Source organism: Cebidichthys violaceus, unplaced genomic scaffold (assembly GCF_023349555.1).
Source record: "Cebidichthys violaceus isolate CVI_PGR_0920_01 unplaced genomic scaffold, fCebVio1.0.p SCAF_12, whole genome shotgun sequence".
Taxonomy (NCBI): domain Eukaryota; kingdom Metazoa; phylum Chordata; class Actinopteri; order Perciformes; family Stichaeidae; genus Cebidichthys; species Cebidichthys violaceus.
The window spans coordinates 1,547,222-1,568,864 of NW_027176285.1; the positions used below are offsets into that span (position 1 = coordinate 1,547,222).

At 43.6% G+C, this 21,643-nt stretch overlaps 1 protein-coding gene across 1 annotated transcript; it reads left to right on the plus strand.

Annotated features, from left to right (window-relative positions):
- The first annotated feature begins 1,463 nt into the window (after nucleotides 1-1,463).
- npdc1a (neural proliferation, differentiation and control, 1a) lies at nucleotides 1,464-21,333 on the plus strand. The gene is made up of 9 exons (XM_068705859.1): nucleotides 1,464-1,847; nucleotides 11,169-11,318; nucleotides 17,976-18,086; nucleotides 18,271-18,498; nucleotides 18,947-19,013; nucleotides 19,493-19,583; nucleotides 19,747-19,826; nucleotides 19,994-20,093; nucleotides 20,236-21,333. Exons 1-9 carry the CDS (start codon nucleotides 1,733-1,735, stop codon nucleotides 20,305-20,307), a joined length of 1,014 nt encoding a protein of 337 aa, XP_068561960.1. The 5' UTR covers nucleotides 1,464-1,732; the 3' UTR covers nucleotides 20,308-21,333.
- The last annotated feature ends 310 nt before the right edge of the window (nucleotides 21,334-21,643 follow it).

Here is a 21,643-nt window from a genome sequence, read left to right on the forward strand (position 1 = left end):
TTTGTTCTATTGAAGTTGATGTTCTACTCCATCACTGGATGTTACTTTGGTAGCAAAGATCTTCTTTGTCGTTTAATCCCTTTTCACGTTACATGAAGCTGTTTCAGCATCGCTGTGTTTCCTGTGAAACACTCGGAGAGGAAACACGAGGGGTTATCGTGTGTTCAAAAAAAACAACAAATGCCACTGAGCATCTTTTGTAATGTCAGGAGAAGATGAGGCAGACCTTGAAACCTTTTGTGCCAGACAGCAGCAGCTGCTTCAGAGCAGCACCATCGTAAGAAATGACGTCGAAGATGACGTCGCTGATCACGACCGCGGTGATAAGAGCAAATGATTCACACATGTTATGTCATGAAGTGACACGCAAACACTTCTGAAGTTCCCCTGTAGTATATTCTACAAACATTTGTAGTATTACTATCCAGTGTTGGTACATTGATGTATTCTACCGGTGGTACTTTATATTTGATAACTGACAGGAGCAGCTGCTGTCATGTGATGGTGGCCACTGAGAGGTTTTTGTTTCTGCTCTGGTCGATGAATTTCGGCCTTTTTTGGGGGGGGTTTGGTCTTTCAGCTCTCAAACTGTCACCAGCTGACATTCAACATCTGGACTGTGTTTGGAAAAAAATTAGCCCAATGGACAATAACAGAAAGATATTTGACATGACATTTTTCTTTTATTTGTGTATACATTCATAAAATATGTCTTGGGGCATCATTTCACTGCACCTGCTACATCCTGTTGAATTGGCAAACATACTCTACTTGCTAATCAACTTTCTCCCTCAGCCACTATCGCCTTCAGGTTATTATTAGCCAATCTGTGTTGTTTAATGATTAATACATTGATAGACATAAATACATAATTGGTTGATAAAGTGTACATAAAACAGATTATCCCTTTCTATCAGACCATGTAACCAAACACATCATTATCCGATGTTATTTTAACCAACGAACCGGTCTACACGTCATCACGTCTCACGTACCTCCTCTCATGTATGTAATCTCTCAGCGCACTGCTGCCTTCAGGTGCTGTGGGAAAAAAGTGTTACCTCGAGTGTAAGAGTTTACAGAAGCATGTGGCGGACGTTATGGTGAAGGCATAACAAATGGTTTAAAAGGTGTATGTCAGAAGCTGAAGTTCAAAATCAATAATCATTATTGTGTTGTCAGTGATTGCGCAATTTACTATTCAGTTTCTGCTCCGTTAGACGTTTAATTGTCATGTTTGACGACACTTGAACATGTTATTAATGTCTTGTCAGTCTCTGAATGTCCGCATACAAATATAATGATAAAAATAATCTGGGAAAACACAAAACTGCTGTCTATTAAGTGATGAATCAGTTTATATTTGAGATTTTATGAGGAGACCGTGAAGGCAGCATGTCAAACACACGCACGCACGCACGCACGCACATACGCGCACACACCCGCCCCCCCCCCACCACCACCACCTCCTACCCCTGAAGCTCCGCTATCTTTAGCACTGCCACGGATTACAGCGCGCAGTGTGTCACAGACTGCGTCGCGTCTTTGGCCAGCCAGGTTTACCGCTGTGTGTGCAGCCGACTTTGCGCTAAAGATAATTAAAAAAAAGAAAAGAAAAAGAAAGAAAGAAAGCCCACAGAAAATACGCAACGTAAGACAGAAGCGATGGGGGAATGACAACAAACTCCGTCCCCGTCTGCGGTTCTCCGTCACCGAGAAGACACCACCAAGGATGCTGCTGCTGCTGCTCTCCAGCCCGCAGAACGGACGCCCGCGCCGGGCCTCGCTGCTGCCGCTGCTCGCCGTGGTCGTCCACTGTGTCGCCGCTGTCAGCGCGAGCCCTCCAGGTAGATACACAACAACACGCCGTGCAAACACACAAGCCACCACCAGACGCAGCAATCAACCCCCTCCAGAGAGCAGCTCATGTGTCTCATGAATGCCCGTCACTGGGGGGCATCTTTGACCGATGAGCTTGTGAGAAAACAGCAAGACAAGGGGCTCACTGCGTGACGTGTTTAGAGAGACACGTGGTGTTTTTTTTTTAATCGTGGTCAATGGTGTTAGTTTGACTGTTGATACGGTTTAAGTTGAGATGGACAGGTTAGACAGGTAGGTGGATCTCTTAGTGGAGCACGAGAGCACAAAGACAGGATATGGGTGAACAAAAATACAAAGATTCTCTTCCCTGTTACTCAATTTCCTTGTGTGCTCACATATTTGTATTTTGTTAATATTACACTAATCCAGCCCAGACCTACATTACTCAATCCAATCCAATTCAATAGGAATTAAAATGTGGAAAGAGCCATAAGAATATTCTTATACTGTGATATGATATTTAATTGTTTCTTGTTTGATTCAGTAGTGCTTTGATTAGCTGATTAACCCGTTTATAATACCTCTACTTGAGTGTAATTTGAATAAAACAATACTGCTTACTTCATCTGAGCAGCTGCCACAAAAAAACAATTTGCTCCACATTTGGAAATTGCAAGCAACTGTTTGTAGCATCATGACAGTCGGTTAATGCTTTGAGTAACTGGTTCATCTGGAAACAGTTTTTTTAGATATTGTAAACATATTTGAGAGCAGTCTTTGAGTTGTGTGTCTGTGTGTGTGTGTGTGTGTGTGTGTGAGCGTGTCATGGGTCTCCACACACTGATGACTGCTGGGGAGATAATCTGCTTCTGAGCTTTTAACACAGAAACCATGTGGGAGAACCAACAGCTGGGTTCCTGTATAATCTTTAGCCTTTATCTGAGGACACACACACACACACACACACACACACACACACACACACACACACACACACACACACACACACACACACACACTGAACATGTATTGCCTGGACCTAGACACAGCCTTGTGTGAAGATATAGACCACGTAGTCGTCGCGGTCCACTCCATGCATGAGATCACGACTGTGTGAAGCTTGATTTTGCTTTTGCACGACGGAGAGGATGTGTCGCAGTTTCAGTGTTGTTTTTTTTCTTTTTCTTCTGTGTCAAGAGTCAAATTTGTGAAACGATTTTATGCTTTTCATCCAAATTCAACCAATCCAAATATCATCATATTTCCCCCTCTCCAGTGCTGGAAAACAAATCTGTGTGTTTGTGTGTGTGTGTGTGTGGGGGGGGGGGGGTCCTATCTACTCCACAGCCACTCTTTAAGGAATTAGTACTTTATATATATCGTTGAATGTATTGGAGGCATCTGCAAAACCACAAAAAGCACACTCAGTTTTAACGGTGACTCAGGTTCCAGGGTGATTTCGCCGGAGTGTGACAACAGCATGAAGTGCATAGTAATCAGGTCGGTTGATTCAGCAAACGTCGACACTTCATCATGTGTAAATATGCCAGAAAGCTTTCTCGGAACATTTGGTTCTCGGGATTGAAGTTTCCAAAACCTCCATTAAACCCAGTTCATCACGCACACGTCGTAGTCCGCTTGCTGTCGAAATTCGCGGCAGAATAATCAACTTTGTCACGAATACATATGAAGGTTCTTGCTGCTCTAATTCGAGCATCTCCCCGCGTCGACATCAATTCTCGATATTCTCATTCAGCGGGGCCATTGTTGCTCTGCCACGTTTAAATGCCAGGTTTGTCATTCACCGAAAGCCCACAGTGAGCCGGTGTGACGATTATTCAGAGACCCGCTGCCTCCGGCCTTTCCTTCCACCAGGATTAATCTTTAACAATTAATATCTTCAGTGTCACACACACACACACACACACACACACACACACTGGCTGCAGTGTTTTTCAGTCACCTTTTTTGTTTTTGTCGCCCTGCAGCATAATTAGTCATCTGCGGACGTCGCTGATGGGATTGAGAGCTATGAAAATCAAACTGCATAACGACCACAGATGAGGGTTTATATGTTTCAGCGCTCGCGTCGTCACACTTTAGTGTATCTGTGTTAGTGTGCGATTAAAAGACTAGTTAATGGTTACATGGCATTCTTATTTGTCCTGATTTGCCAATGATAATAACACCACAGCTAAAAGGCTTTGATGGCAAATCACTAAATCTGCCTCTTTTTTTTTTTTTAATCATTTATATTGAAGTCAGCGCTGCCAGGAAGTCCTTTAGCAGTTTAAAGCTAACAAAGTGCTTCCTCTGCTTTTTAAATGGATCTATTTTGTAGCTCTTTGAGGGGATTAGACATCACCAGCATTCTTCAGTGAGAGACGGGATGAAAGACCACCCAGTTATATGGTGGTAACCATCACACTGACATTGCAACAGTCAGGAAAGATAGTATTGATCGTCCCCATTGTGGTGCTTGTTGTCTTTATATCGGCGGTAGTGAATAATAAGTGGTCAGCCGAGGCTGTGGCTCCTTTAAACCACCATCTCCTTTAAATCTCCATCTCTACCCGACCTTCACTTGAGGCCGCACCGCTACCAGACCTCTCCAGGAAATGAGAGGGCCGCGATTAATCAACTTACAGAGACATCTGATCCAAGCCAGAGTCAGCACAGCTTAGCTGGAGTGAAACGCACTGCTCTCATCTAGTCCCAGGACTACACCTTAACCTTAGTTGTCGTACAGACGGTTGCCTTTTCTTTTTTTTTTTTTTTACAACCCAATCTTCCGAACAAAATTGATTTGATTTTTTTTTGTGGATTTAATCAGAAACGAGACAATTTATCTATGTCAGCAGTTTTGCATGTGCAGCTTTTTGCATGTGTGTGTGTGTGTGTGTGTGTGTGTGTGTGTGTGTGTGTGTGTGTGTGTGTGTGTGTGTGTGTGTGTAGCCACATCCTTACCAAGAACGGCAGTGTCACCAAAACATGCTGACTCTTCTTCCATGGTGCTCACTACCACAAATCTCTCTAGATAGCAATACAAGTTTGAAGGGTAATTATGAGCCAAATCGGCCCAATCAATGTGGGGGTTTTCCTTTGCATTGGAACAATCCATTGTTCATAACAGACTGTTCTAACAACTGGACCATGCAGAGGCTATCAAACATGATGACCGTGAAAAATGGAAATAACAAAAGACAAATTTAGGAAGCTGCTCTGACGATAATGACTCAGTAATTATCCGCCGTGTGATGATTTCCAATCGTCATTGTGTGACACGACAGAAGTTGCTGCAACAGAAAAGAAAAACGAGATAACGCAGGAGAGACACGACGGCTAACAAAGACTTGTTTCACCTTGAATTCTTTTGGTGACGAAATTCTTTTTCTTTTTTTTTACATTCATTTCCTTTTCACCTTAAAGTCACGTAACCACGACGACTTCGGCTTCCTTCCTCGGCATTGTGACGCGTCTCGTGTGTTGAACAGGTGCTATATCACGCCCCATTTTCCACAAAGCGTGGCAAAAAAAACAGAGTTACATGTAGGAGTCACTGAATCAGATTATGGTGGGAACTCGACACTCTGCACTACTCTGGTACTGAAACTGATAAGGCAGACCGTTTCCACGCATTTAGTCACTTGACGGAGGCTCGTGGCTTTCTGACACCTTTTCACTGGGGAGTGAAACTGTGTAAGTTTATGTTGCTGCGTTTTACGCAATTTTGTAAACGAGTCAGAGCTGACTGAGCAATTTTTCTGATTAATTCCTCGGCCACGCAAAGCCATGGAACAAGGAACTGTACGAAATGTGCTCATTTTTCTGTTTCTAGCGGTATCACATGTGCTTAAATCCTTATCACACAATTGTCTCGTTGGTCTGTCTGCCCCATTATTTGCCCTCTTTGTTACAGTTACTGATCTAAAAATGTTGCTTGATTTAGATTATTTGCTTGTATTGAAGTGGATCCCAGCACACGATGCTTATTAAAACAGTAAACTAGAAACAGGCTGCCTGGCATTCGTTTGCTTTTGTCATTTTTGGAGTGAGGTCCGTTGGATAAACAGGAGCATAGTGGCATTGGTTGCACAAAAAGACACACACACACACACACACACACACACACACACACACACACACACACACACACTTTATCCATGTGGAAATAAACAGTGTGGTATTAAGTGAAGAGCACCGAGCAGAGCTCTTCAATGTTTCCACTTGATTTGGAGTGTTTGTCTTACTTCCTGTCTGCTATCAGAGGGTCAGGAAAGAAGCACAATGGGAGTGTGTGTGACCCTCCCGGCCTACCCGTTTCCTAGTTCTCTAAAACACACACACACACACACACACACACACACACACACACACACACACACACACACACACACACACACACACACACACACACACACACTCACTGGGGCTCACTGGGGCTCTCCTAGAGGTTTGACTACAGGCCAATTACAGATTTATTGTATTGTAGCTGTGGAACATCTTGAAGGAGCACAAGTTAAAGGTGACATGAAAGTGTGTGTGTGTGTGTGTGTGTGTGTGTGTGTGTGTGTGTGTGTGTGTGTACCAGGCTGTGACAATGCCTCTGTTTGCTTCTCAGCTCTCTCTGGCAGAGCTGCCGCTGAGCTCAGCAGCCTGGCAACAGCAGCAGATGGTTAAGAAAGTCATTTTTCATTCATTCTCAGGGCTGCTTTCCGTGTCCCTGAGTTACGTGACGTTTTTTACAAAACCTCCGCCGTCTTCGCCGATACCGAAGGACTCGATCCTGAGCACAGGAACGCGTCCCTTCCGTCTCCGTCTCCCTGTCTGTCTCTCTCGATCTGTATTTAATTAGCAGCAGCACCGTGTGGAGGCACGGCGGTGCAAGTCCGGCCTCCTGTGGCGACTTGACATTCACTTTGTGTGACTCCTTTTGTTACGCTGGCACAGAGATTTGAGCTGCTTTGACATATAATTGTCACGATGAGCATCTTCATAGGTTCAGCTGTGTTCAGAAAGAGTTCCACTATGTATTTGTGAGTTCGGTCAAATCATGATTAAATCTACTCGTGCAAGTTCTAGGGCTGTACCAACAAGTTTGAAGCTTTGAATTCATAATCTTGACATACGTCTATTTATTATGTGTAATATATTCCTGGACAGTTGCATTTAAAGTTTGGCGACACTATTTTTATTAATAATGTACAATTAGTAGAGTAATTAGATTTCGGTGGTGGCTGCGTGGGATTGTTTTCAACTCCAGATTCTGGTAAAGTCCAAAATTATTTCCAAAATCCCCAACATGCATCTAACATGTTTTGTGCTTCAATCCATATTTGTTGGCATTTAGTGTTTAAAAAAACGACAACTTTTCACTTAGCAGGTTATTAACAGGACGGTCTATTCATAAAAACTACAATATTCTTTATTTAGGGTGATGAAAAATGACATTTGCTACAAACCTCTGCTGTGGTGCACCGAAGTCACATTATCATTTCCATGCAGCTGTTGGTGAATGGTAATGAAAGCGGTGTTTGATGCTGCAGCTCCTCCTACTTTTCACACTTGCTTTGCTTTTTCTCACCCTCTTTTTCTCACCGTTACACGCCTCACACTGTCCTGATGAAGCACGCACTTTGCGTGTCTGTGTGTATATATGGCTGCTTGTGTGTGTGTGTGTGTGTGTGTGTGTGTGTGTGTGTGTGTGTGTGTGTGAGGAGAATAATTATCTGCATTCATGTGACTGCACCATATTAACGTCCAACGTGATGAATAACCGATGAAGTGCTGGCTGGAGGTGCTGAGATGCTCAGCTCCATTTTCTAATAAAGCTTTCTGAAATATAGAGGCCGACGCTTTCATAACGGGGATTTAACACCAGGGACTCATTTATGTGCCATGGATTTACAAATTGTCTTTTCTGTGCATGATGATATGTGCGCTCTGGACAAATACACAGAATGATTCCGCTCTCTGCTGTCTCTTGCGATCTGCGTTATTGCTACTTTATTGCTACAATATCTCAGCACCTTGTCCTGTGATACTGACTTGTTTGTGTATCTTGCTTTACTACAGACACTTTCACTCTGAAAGTGTTCCCATCGCTGGCTGGCTGACATTAGCACATGTGAACATATTGTTGGGCGTACAGAGAGACTAAAGCCTCGTACCTTTTGTCCAAAAGTATGAAAACATTGTGATTTCCAACCCTAATAACATGCAAACAAACAAACACACACAGTCACATGTTTGACAACTCTGTTCTGAATTGTCTCATCCTCACAATGAAGAGAGGTCAAGGTAGTTTTTACACGGGAATGGGTGGTTTGATCTCTGGGTCGAGTGCTGCCATCTGCACCTGATCTCAGACGGTCACCGGTCGGATCACAGAGAACGGTCGGGGGGGAATCATTTGGCGACGTGATGCCTGGGCAGCATGTTTCAGAAGATAGTTAGGAACTGAGACAATTTACCAATTCAGCAAACCCAACAAAGACATCCGGAATGATCTGGAACATTGTCATTGTTTTAAAAACAACAAGTTGGTGGACAGCGTCTCTAGAATAAAGCAGAGTGTCTGTGATCGAGTGTAAGATAGTTAACAGCTAGGAGACTAAAGTAGCTTCCAGGAGGAGACGAATCAGATCCAGTCATATTGTGAGTGAGGAAGACTAAAGTCTCGCACAGGCACATGGCCAAGATCCATTTCCAGTGACATTAATGTCTTCTATAAGGTCATGGGGCTCGACGGTAATCAATAAGAACACGTGAAATAGATACCTGGAGGGAAATTAAAAGGAGGCCACGTGCCGTCTAAGAATAGAAGCCACGACAATTGGGGGAGGAAGAGGAGAGAAACCGATTAACGGAGTGAGCGGTGGATGTGGAGTAACGCGGTGAGGCCGCAATGAAGCACAGAAGTGACAGAGTTGTTGCCAAGCTGTGTGGGGGGGGGGCAAGACTTTAAACAAGGACCAGAGACGCTGTGGGAGTTGTCTGTAGACCTGCAGGTCAGTTTTGCGGCAGTGAATAAACCACTGGCCCCTCAGCTGTACAGATGTTACACAAACGTCCTCCTGCTCCTGCTGCGTCTTTGACACAAACACAAAACAAAGCTCCTCAGATTACACATGCGTCACTCCCCGAGGCCGACCATGACAAGATGTGGAGACCAGTCGAAGTGTGTGTGTGTGTGTGTGTGTGTGTGTGTGTGTGTGTGTGTGTGTGTGTGTGTGTGTGTGTGTGTGTGTGTGTGTGTGTGTAATGTGTATGTCTGCAGGTTGTTGTTTTTAACTGTCTGTGGCGTTTGTAATCCAAACTTGTGATTGTTGTTGAAAGATTGAGATTTTCTTTAGTCTTTTAGTTTCCAGTAGTGTGGATTTGTTCATTTCAAGCTATTATTTATTTATTTATTTTCTTTAGTCTTTTAGTTCATATGGTTTTAAGATTCATGTTTAGGATTTGATGAAAGAAGTTTAAAACAGACACAACACCTGTTGTCTTTAGCAACAGGTGTTGTGAACCAAAATGCAGTCGGTAACTCTTCTTCATGATGTCGTAACGTTCTCTTTTCAGTGCGTCATAAAGCTAATAATACGAGGAAACTCTGATGTTGTCGGTCCCTGGAGTGTTTCCGAGCACCAGAGTATAAACCTCTCATTTTACTGCAACAAGGTCTGACAGTCCGACAAACGTAGTCAATCCACACCAGTGCAAAGAGACACACATTGAGTCTTAGAATAACTATGGTCCATTTTGATTTAGATCAAATGAAAGGATGTATGTGTACACTCTGCCACTCTGTTATCTGCTCTTCATCTCTGCAACCCTCCCCGTCTCCATCAAAAAAACAAAACGCTCCTCTCCTGATGTTACAGGCCTTGTTGTGTTGCCATGGAGGTCATTGAGATACCCCCCCCCCCCCCCAGTGACTTCCTGTCGTGTGTTATGAATGTGTAATCCTGGTTTAGAAAGGAGGTAGGACCGCACTCAGTACTGAAGTACTCAAGAACAAGAAAACAAGACGAAGATGCGATATTGTATCTCATGGGTTCTGATTTATTGGTCACGAAAAAGTGAATTATACAGTAGACCTGTTTGCCCTCTTCAGTGGATCATTTAAATACGCCCACCAAGCACACACCCTTTTGTTTCTGTCAGCTGTAGACTTGAACAACCCTGACCTTTCTGAGACCCATTATCCCCACTACGGCACCGGGCTCGTCTCCTGTCTTTCCTCCGTATCTCACCTCCTGTCTGTTATGTCGGGATAAACGCCCGCTGTGCCGTTCACCTTCTTTAGCCGGCCTCCTGTGCAGCTCTGCCGGGGCTCATTATCCTCTCTCTCTCTCTCTCTCTATCTCTCTCTCTCTCTCTCTCTCTCTCTCTCTGTCTGTCTGTCTGTCTGTCTGTCTGTCTGTCTGTCTGTCTGTCTGTCTGTCTGTCTGTCTCTCTCTCTCTCTCTCTCTCTCTCTCTCCTCTCTCTCTCTCTCTCTCTCTCTCTCTCTCTCTCTCTCTCTGTCTCCCCCTCTCTCTCTCTCTTTCACTCTCTCTGTCTCCCTCTCTCTCTCTCTCTCTCTCTGTCTCTCTCTCTCTCTCTCTCTCTCTCTCTCTCTCTCTCTCTCTCTCTCTCTCTCTCTGTCTCCCCCTCTCTCTCTCTCTTTCACTCTCTCTGTCTCTCTCTCTCTCTCTCTCTGTCTCTCTCTCTCTCTCTGTCTCTCTCTCTCTCTCTCTCTCTCTCTCTCTCTCTCTCTCTCTGTCTCCCCCTCTCTCTCTCTCTTTCACTCTCTCTGTCTCCCTCTCTCTCTCTCTCTCTCTCTGTCTCTCTCTCTCTCTCTCTGTCTCTCTCTCTGTCTCTGTCTCTCTCTCTGTCTCTCTCTCTCTCTCTCTCTCTCTCTCTCTGTCTCTCTCTCTCTCTCTCTCTCTCTCTCTCTCTCCGCTCCGGCGCTCCTCCTGCCCTCTGCTACCAAACACACACACCTGCTGTGGATCTGCGACCCACTCCTTCCTGCTCCCCGGTCGCTCTTTACTCTGGTTTAACCCGACTCGGGTGGGTCTCACCGCATTGTGAAATGCAGAAAAACAAATAGAAATGTACACTCCTTGCTTTCCATACGTTCTTGTCCTGTCCTAGCCTTGGTGAGGTTACAGCAAGAAGAGCTAATGAAAGCGCACTTCTTTCCACACAAAGACTGTTATTGAACTGCCTCATTAAAAAGCACCATTTCTGCATCGCATCGTTGTTGTTGGGATGCTAATGAAACTGTTGTGTTCTCTCTCTCTCTCTCTCTCTCTCTCTCTCTCTCTCTCTCTCTCTCTCTCTCTCTCTCTCTCTCTCTCTCTCTCAGCTGGCAGTAGGTGTCCTCACCATCTAGACTGTGCTAAAGAGGGACGCCACTTCTGCAGGCCTGGCTCCTCACGGTGTGGCCCCTGCCTCTCCCCGCTGGAGGAGAATGAGTCCGGTCACTGCATGGTGAAGAAGAGGCACCGTCCGCATGGTATGAAATATACCGCGTAAAGATGTGTCACACACACACACACACACACACAAGCTCGTTTTTGTTTAATCACATTATAGATGAACCCAAATCTTGGCAGACGCGTTCGCTACTTCAGGGAGTTCGGTTTCCTCGACCCACTGACCGACTAACTCATTCAGTGTATTTTATATGCGCATAAATAACTTGTTATGGTAAGATAAGGTCATTCTACATTAGATTATGAAGTATGGTGCCCTGCAGGTTAACACTATAATGAAATAGAAGGGGATGTTTCTTTGTATCTGTGAATTTACTGTGCAGGCAGTTAGTTTTCACAGTCCAGCAAAGTTGACACGAGCGTTACTTCTGGTCGAATTAGAGCTGAAATGACAGCTTCTATTTTCAGTTCATTTTCAAGCCAAAATGTCAAATATTGTGTGGTTCCTGCTTGTGAGGATTTCGTGCTTTATTCACGTGTTCATTGTAAATTGAATATCCTTTGGATGTTGGACTTTCGGTCGGACGAAACAAGGAATGAAAAGACGTCGCCTTTTTATAGACAAAGCAGTTAATAATCAAGAAAATACATCGTTTACTCTTTTTGACTTGTGTGTTTTCTGAATGAAAACACAGAGAAGAGTAAATTGAAGATTGATTAATAGTGATTAATTGCAACCTCAATTCTACAAAGACAACCTGCTTCAGTCTTAAATGACAGTTACACAACGAGCTGATTCGCTGCCAGTCTTTCTCTGCTTTCCTTCACATCCTCACTGCACATTCATTCTTTGTCGCTGCCTCTTTTATATTCAGTTGACCTCAGTATCCTGTTGCTCACATCTCTCTTCCGCTCCACCTCTTTTTCCCCAGTTGTCTTATTGCTTCTGTGCTTTCCTTCTCCTCCCATGTCAATCTTTCCTTACTTCTCCTCCTTTTTCCATATCTCATGTATCTCCTCTGATTTGCTCCTTTCATGTCTGGTCCTCGCTCTCCCTCCATCTATGTCTCTGACGACTATGGTACGGTCTGATCCTCTGTGTTTTTTAATCCACCCCTGCCCCCGCTGCGTCTGCAACACACACACACACACACACACACACACACACACACACACACACACACACACACACACACACACACATGCATCGCCCCCGCACCGGCTTTAATCACTTAGACGACATTCCCCCTCACTATCTCTCTCTCTCTCTCTCTCTCTCTCTCTCTCTCTCTCTCTCTCTCTCTCTCTCTCTCTCTCTCTCCCTCTCTTGCCCTTCATCTCCGTCACTGAATCTAATTTCGTTCAACGAAAGAGCCAAGCTGCGGAAAATATAAATTGTATTTTTCTGATTTCCACGGCATGACATCGCACCGCTGGCACGCACTCCGTGTTTCAATGGCGCAGCAGAAATGAGAGAGAAATTTAAACATCTTGTGTTTATTTAAGTGCACTGGCGTGTGTGTGTGTGTGTGTGAGTGACTGACTGTTTATTTATGTCTGGCGTGTGTGTGTGTGTGTGTGTGTGAGTGACTGACTGTTTATTTATGTCTGTCGTGTGTGTGTGTGTGCGTGTGTGAGTGACTGACTGTTTATTTGTGTGTGTGTGTGTGTGTGTGTGTGTGTGTGTGTGCTCAGGATTAATAATTTAGATGGGTCTGAGTCAGGAGAGGATACAAACTTGGCTCAAATAATTGGCGGCAGCATCAGAGAGAGAGGAGAACATGAGGAGGAGATGAGCGTGAGGATGTGCTGGAGAGAACGGTCACATCATGCAGAAGTAAAGAGGATGTGGTTGTTTTGTTTTTATAGTGATGAAACGTGATCGTTTATTTGGACTATGTATTGTAACTCATGTGTGATGCTTTTGTTTGCGTGGTGTTGTGAATCCAGCACATCATAAGCCTCAGCTAAGCTCCCTAGTGGTTACATAAAGCCCTGAGAGACCACAGAACGCCGAGATCCACGACTACACACATACGTTTTATATAATATATAAAATGTTGAAATGAGCAGATGAAATCACTATGATTTCACTGTCCTAAATATATGACATTTAGGTTTATTTGGTTTGTCGGGGATGCATTAAAACCCGATCAGAACCTGCACAGTCCAGCTGCTGCCTTGGTTTAGAAGTCACTCCGTTGTCACTTCACAGGAAATGTAACGGCTGTGTTTTCAGGACTAAACAGCTGATTACCTCAAATGTTTTTGCTCTTGCCAAAGCATGAAAAATACACATGATCAAAACGGTTGATTCCCTGCACCCCCATAGTAGTAGCAGTCAGTTCATTCTCTCTCTTGTTCCGTTATTTGTCTCTCTCCCGCACACATAGAGACGCTCAGGACTAAACCGTTGCACCATGTACCCATTTGTTCTTCGACTTCAATTCATAGCTTCGGTCCCAAAAAAACCACGTCTTGTCATCACCATCAAGCGGACTCACTGGCCTTGCAAGCCGGGTTCTATAGAATAATTAGCAGTGGCATCACAAAGCACACAAAGTAAAATGATTTGAGAGAATTAGACGCTGAGATCTCCATGTTGGCCAGAAAGGAATACATAATGTAACGTATGTGCAATGCGGCGGGAGCTGTCGGCATGTCGTCCGTGTTTTACAGGATTCTACCTCGTCACTCTGCTGCTCTTCCTCCTCCGGCTGTAGAAGCTGCTGCTGCTGCTACAGGGTGATGTTCCCCACGCTGCTCCACTGTGGCCTCTACACTGCCCCTGCTGGCTGCTTTAATAGAGCCGTTCACTAATACTAGATGTTTGGGTCTCGAGATGTTTTGTCCACTAGCCATTTTATACGGTCTGGTCGTCAGACATCACATACGTGCACTTGTTGGCCTTTTGACTGCTTACAGTATGACTCTCTGTACGGAGTCTAACATGTCAACATTTTGTGAGTTAACTCAAAGAGGGTGAACGAGGTTGGGTGGAGGCGCCGGCAGCACTTTTTATTGAAAGTAGGACCTGCTTGTATTTGACATGGAGGCGTGCGCTGCCATTGGTAAACACACAGTACTCCTCGCAGCCATGTCCTTTGTTCAGCAGCCGCACAGAGTACGCAAATTGTATGCTTCTTTATACGCAGTTAAATTGCCTATATGTGCTAAAGGCAGGGCTGTCTCCATGCAGCCCGCATGTTTATATGTTATATAATATATAATGGAGCAATCGACAGACTGTAAAGACAATGGCATCCAAACCACCGTTGTAAGTGCTCAGCAACACAAAGCATGAACAGATGTCCTGCAGCCGTTTGCTTCAATAACGTGAAGTGAGATACACTAACCTGATGGAGAGACACACTGCAGTATTAGCTCGTTAACAATTCAATTAACATTTTGACACCTTTTGAGTGAATTGCTAGCAAGCGGCACTTTTAATGGCATCACCCTCTGATATCACTGCTGTTTCATCTGAACGTTAAATTATTTATATACAGATTGGTGGATGTGGATGTTGACGTGACACACATTGTAACTGTGATGTTCAACCAGAGCATCCAAATGCATAAATGCGGAAAGTTTAGAATGTTGTAGTTAACACTTCCCAGTACATAGTATATTTTACACCATCATAGTTTTCAATATACAATATGTTTACACCTCTCCTGTGGCGGGCTGGCTGACTCTCTTCTTCATAGATCTAGCCTCTTCATTTTGTGGTCAAAGTGCACCAGATTGATGCATTTAACTTTAAAATGTGCAACAAAACATTCTCACCCAACATAGTCTGTAAAGATCCTGTGGGAAACACTTCTTTCCTGTTTGAGTAGACAGCAGCAGCCAGTTCTTACACTTTCAGTTCAACCTGTCGCCTTTCAGCAAGAGAAGTAACCGCAGTCAGGACAGCTAGGACAGTTTGGACAGTAAGGACAGTTAGGACAGTAAGGACAGTTTGGACAGTTTGGACAGTAAGGACAGTTAGGACAGTAAGGACAGTTTGGACAGCTAGGACAGCTAGGACCTGCTCGTGTGGTCATATAGACGAGGAAGGGGATTCTGCTTCTCCACCTGCAGTAAATGGCTGTTAACAGTTGCATTTTTCATAAAGTATTTTTTGTTTTTAGAAGAAAATGTACCTTTGTAACTAAGTACAACTTTAAACTACATTTACAAAAATATATGAATTTTTTAGATTACTTTGAAAAACTAAATAAATTCTTAGAAAACGTTTAGTTTTCCAGATTACTTGAATAACAAAAATAATAATCAAAAAACTAATTTATTTCATATTTTCAACATTGTCTCTTGATTTTTGAAGGTGTGGTAGAAACTAAGAAGCCGTGGCATCTTCACGAGCAGATACTGGACATGGCAACTGAAAAAAATAGATTTTAATAGTTTCATTCTGTAATGACTTGAAGGACAGGCGGGACTGTTTACTGAAGGTGAGGACATTGTAAGACATTTCCTGTTTTTGCTCGACGCTCTGCAGTCAGTCTCTCTGGCTTCCTTCCTTGTGCGCCACATATTTAATCTCCCACTAGAGGGCAGCAGAACACACCGAGTATAAATCAATAACCCTTAGACAGGCCTGAGGACGTGCTCGTTGTGAGGGGGGGAGGCACTGTGATCCCTTTCAACTTGTCTCTTCTACTTCTAAGAACTAAACTCTGGTAAATTTAAAATGGTGCTTTGTTGTGAAGAAAGTCATTCTTACAGATCTTTTGATTAAATTAACTAAACGATTCGTCGACAAAAGGTGTTTAGATCACAGTACAGTTTGCAATTTCCACACAAATGTCGAACCATAAAGTTGCGAGCTCTTTGAAATCTGTCTGATTTTAGAGTTTTTAAACGAGGGCAGGAAGTGTGTGTGTGTGTGTGTGTGTTCATGTGGTTTGGGGGGGAGGAAGGAAGGTGAATGTTTTTTAAAAGGGGAAAATAGAAAAGCACAGATGTGTGTGATCCTCAATCCCTGTTGAGCTGTTTATTGTTTGTTTGTTGTACCCAACTGCCCCCTGGGAGCCTCTCAAGAGGTTATGGGTCATTATCAAGCCGGTGACAAAACTCTCGTACACAAGGAGAGGCGTGCGCGCTTAGTCGGTGTGTGACAAACCACACGCATACAGAAAATCACCGCCTACCATCTCCCTGCTGATTTCAAATAAATCCACACTTAAGAAATATGCGATAAATTTCATTTTTAAAAACATTTATAAAATCTCCTCTAAAATGTAATCCTGTAACCACGACATGCTCGCGGTGAGCACACGGGGCACAGTTGGAGCTCTCAACCACCTGCAAAGTACAGATGGTGCATCCCGCCTCCACAGACACCTGCCACGGAGCGCACTAAATGGCCATTAGTGGAGGGGGGGGGATAAGAAAATGACAAAGCAGGCAGTGAAAGTGTCCCGGCATGTCATATCATACATATTAGCTCAGCCAGATGGCCGGCCTTCTGGAGCCAAAGTGACGATGTAATCATTAATGTAACGTAGGTGGTGTACAAATGTGCCAGAACACATTTGTTTGGACAGATTTATCTGCACTGATCATTTATTTATCTGCACCGGTTCCTACATTCATCAAAACAACTTCTATCGGCAAATGATGCTGAATTGGGTCATCGACTTTAGCGAGCAACGCAAGCACCTTCAGCTTTTCTCTTTTTCTCAAAACTTGCTGCCTCTCCAGCTTTGCGTGCAAATACCTATAATTTTCTATATTGCAGGGTAACTTTTATAAAGGGAAATAACCCTTTGATCACCGCCATTAGCAGTGAGCTATTGGCTCTATTGTGAATGTAGCAACTGAGAACCCAGTGAAGCCAAAGTTTGGCTGATTGCTCCGGCCCCCTGCGGTGCTTCCTCCCCCGGCCACACACACACACACACACACACACACACACACACACACACACACACACACACACACACACACACACACACACACACACACACACACACACACACACTATCGGCCCTGGTCGCCCTGGACACCTCGGCAGTACTGCAGGAATGCGGCTCACTGTCTGGCCTCGAGGGCCGTTAACAACAGTTTAGTATTGTGTCCTTTTTTTTTTTTTTTTATCAGTCCACAAACAAACGACACACATGGACACGCTCCCCGTTCATCCCAATGTGTTTTCCAAGACCCTGGAAAACACATTGATATGTGGCTGAGCCCATGTGCGTGTGCTCCCAGTCTCTCCCTCTATTACACCCAACAGTTGGTCATGAAAATGGACAAGCTGCAAAAAAATATGGTTTTTTTTTTCAGACAGAAAATCCCAACCTCAAGCTTAGGGGACATGAGTTTAACAACAATTAAGACAATTAGAGCTGATTAGTTCATTAGTGCAACTGTTTTGATAACTCAAGCCAAATATGTCCTTGTTCCAGTTTCCCGGTTTAGATGAAAAATCGTTGTCACTCCTCTGTTTGAAGATGTTGATGTTATTAATTGAATATTATGGCTAAATATGTGTTAATGTGGGAACCTCACTTGCGATGCATATGGAGCGACTGTCGGTTAGTAACCGACGTATTTGTTGTGTGAATGAATGAAGGTGCTTCAGTTTATAACAAGAAGCCCCTTCATCACTGTGAGTGGTACAACATCACATGCAATCTGGATTTCCTGTTGCACTCTCTCCGGTGACTTTAGCGTACACTTATACTGGTGTTGAAGTTAATCAGTGTAACTTTAAATCTTGTGTGCAGGTAAAGTGACATTCTACCCTGACCTGGATGAAGAGATCGATTACCTTCACGCCGTCATTGAGAAACAGGAAGTGACAGAGATCAAACCACCAAAGCAATCCAGACATCCTGGTAAGAGCCTTGAACGCAATTTCTATGAAACAGTTCTGAGTTTGGATGTGTGGGATTTACTTTAAGTTCTTCTATTAAGTGATTCATGGTTGAACATCATCCCCACACGTCCTGTAGTTCACCTCCAGTAGACATTGTGTTTTCCCCTCATGTCAGCCTTTGACTCTGTCTCTGTCTTCTTTAGTCTCTGCAGTGGCCAAAGCAGATGTCGATAAAAGCAAGATAGATGTCTCCAAACTCAAACAGACAAGCCAGGGTCGTCTCTTCACCGAGAGCCTCAACGCCACCACTGCAGCCCCTGCAGTTTCCGCCCCTCCCGACCCACCAACCGCCCAACCCGGGGCCACCGGAGTTCAGGGCCGAGTCGGTCCTCTAGCTGTGCCAACATCCAAACGTGACAGCATTATTGTCAGTGAGTATGATCTCACGTCCTCAACACAGACCAGAAGGCTTTACTGCAACCAGGAAGTGAAAGCCTGACGGGATAGTATTCAGTGCTGCTACAAGATAAAGACACAAACAGACGATGGATTAAAAACGCAATCAAATTAATGGAGTTGTTCAGATTCGGGTCATCTTGTCAGCCTCCTTTCTTGTTTCTGAATGTTTACCAGCAAGATTATATCGCTTCTGTTCTTCATTTGTCCCAACTGAAGATGTGATTCTATTCACCCCAGTGTGTTGATCATCTTACCCAAGATGATCATAACTACCCATAACGAGCAAATGGGGCGAAGATCTGATTATAGTTCTCAGCAGGGAAGTCACCTGACTCCTGCTCAATCACTCGTTTGTTCGCTCCTCAACATGATCGGCTCCCCTTTTTTTGATTTCCTCCTTTCTTTCGTCTCACCCTGCAGTTGTGATCTCGCTGTGTGTGGCGGTGGGCAGTGTGGCCGTGATCCTGGCGGCCGTCTGTTACGTCAAGTAAGTCTGAACACCTGGATTCACAAAGTGACGCAAGAGAGAGCTTGATTTCTGTAAACCAAATGAAATGCACTAGAAAGACCAAGTGTGGGTTTGAGATTTAATTGCATAATAAACCGTCTGATGTCAATTGTTAATACTTATAGATTGATACAAATGACAGAAAAAAAATGCATTGTAATCAATTAGGTGGAGAGAATTTAAAATATACTCAATTGTGGATAATTTAAACTCGGGAATATCTAAAAAAAAAAAAAAAAAAAGGACATTTAGAGAAAATAAATGTAAGCTGGCATCATGATATTTAAATTGAAGTATGTATCACATTGTTCAGCTTGCTTGTTTGATCATCCACACCTATTGATCGCCCTTAATTAAGAGCCGACTCGTTGTTCATGCATCACAAGATCTGTGAGTTTAGGCGCAAGGGTGTTTTTAACAGAACCGCAGGAAACTCAGATCCACGATGTCCCCCACAGGCAGCAGAAAGACTCTCGTCTGGCTCAGAAGGTGGACTACCCTGCGTTCAGAGGGGCAGGCGCACCCACAACCACAGCCAATGTTCCCTCTGTAAGCCTTTTCCTTCAGCTAACTGCTATTATTAGAGCTGGTTTTGTTTCCATTTCTCACTCTTTTTTTTCTGTGATAACCACAAGATGTGATTGTGCCCTGTGCACGGAAGATATGTTTTCAAACGTGTCATCCACACTTCCTTCCTCTGCTGTGTCCTCAGATCGGGGATAAGACTCTGGCCCAAAGCGCTCAAATGTATCACTACCAACATCAAAAACAGCAGATGCTCTCAATGGGAAAGTACGTTTGTTTAGGGGTTTTTTTCTACACTCTGTGCCTCTCCCTCCGTCCTTTTTCTTTTCCTTGTCTCTCGCGTCTTAATGCAGAGTTAAAATGTTCAACCACTTCCTCTGACTGTGTCACCTCTTTGCCTTAACGTCACTGTCTTTATTTATTTCCTTCTTCAGTAACAAACCTGAGCAGAAAGTCCTTGACTCCGAGGTCACGTCAGATGAGGAGGAAGTGGGCGGAGACTTCACAGTATACGAGTGCCCCGGACTTGCACCGGTGGGAACACACACACACACACACACACACACACACACACACACACACACACACACACACACACACACACACACACACACACACAAATCCCTTCTGATGATGTTATATGACTGAAAATCCTTTTTTCTTCCCTCTTTTACAGACTGGAGAAATGGAAGTGAAGAACCCGCTGTTTGATGACTCGACTTTAAATTATCAGGGGGACATCAATTAATTCTTGAACACTTCACACAGACACACACACACACACACACACACACACACACATATTTACATACAGGTATACAAGCCACTTCTCTGGAGGAAACCACTTGATCTCACATTGCATGCATATAGAAATGGAGGAGCCTGGCATAGGTGATTAAAAAAAAAGATGATTGTTTTCTTGTTGCCCCTTTACTCTATCTGCCCCCAGTACAGCTTTTATTACTACACATGTATGTTGGGTTCCTTGTTAGTTTATGTCTGGTTTTTCTTTATGTCAGATTTTGAGCGTTCCTGTCTCCTAACATAACGTTATCAGATATCAGATGCGTCCCAATAGGTGGTTTTTTTTTAAGTTAAGATCGTTGTTACTTTCCTTCATTTCTGCAGCCGTTTCCAAAGAATGTGATCCAATAGCAGACGTGTTCAACACACTGACACCCACGCATACGTAAGCTGAGAAACAGGTGCCCTCTCCTTGTTTTGTCATGCGTAGCTAGTGTCTAAACCACATTCCTGACAGATCAGATCTCTGTGATACCTCTGTAAAAAAAAAAACTCCCGAACACAAGGTTGTTACTGTTGGTGTTGCCGATTTTATTCCTTGTCATATAAGCTGCACATAAATATTTTAAGATTATAAAATATAAATATATATATATATATATATATGAAAATGAAGTACTTGATGATGTCTGTTTGCATGGTTTGACTTCCTGTGTTTGAATAATGGCAACGCTTTGCTGAACTACTCTGCCTCCTGTATGTATGCATCTTGTTGCTGGAGGAGGAACGTACAGTCAAAGTGACTTGTGAGCACTTGAATGAAATGTTGGTGACGGACTAAAGCGATGGATGCGTAGGTGGTAAATATCACTATCTTGTATTGTCCCTCTTTCCTCTCTGTCTTCTTGTCGGGCCCAAGTTAACTTCTTGCTGCAAAATGTACATACAAAGAGTGAATGTGTTCACTTTTTATAGATATTTGTACATGCAGACCAAGGATTGGAATTAAAGTTTTTACCACATGTGGAAATTACTTTTCCTTTCGTGCTTGGTATACACTCAATGATATATGGATATATATATAGATATATATCTATATATGGATATTTAATGCCTTTTTTTGTGATAGTTGCAAGAACAATAGGCAATGAGGGAAAGAGATGCAACAAACGTAATCCAAAGAATGTTGGCAACTGTGACCGCGTTCTCTGGTGTTGAGTGAAATACATATAGATGATGTCATCTGTGTTATTGTCTTTAAGGACATTCATTACAAACTAATGCTGTGCTGCCAAACGTTGGTCGAACCCACAAAACTTCATTTTAGATTCTAGTTGGGA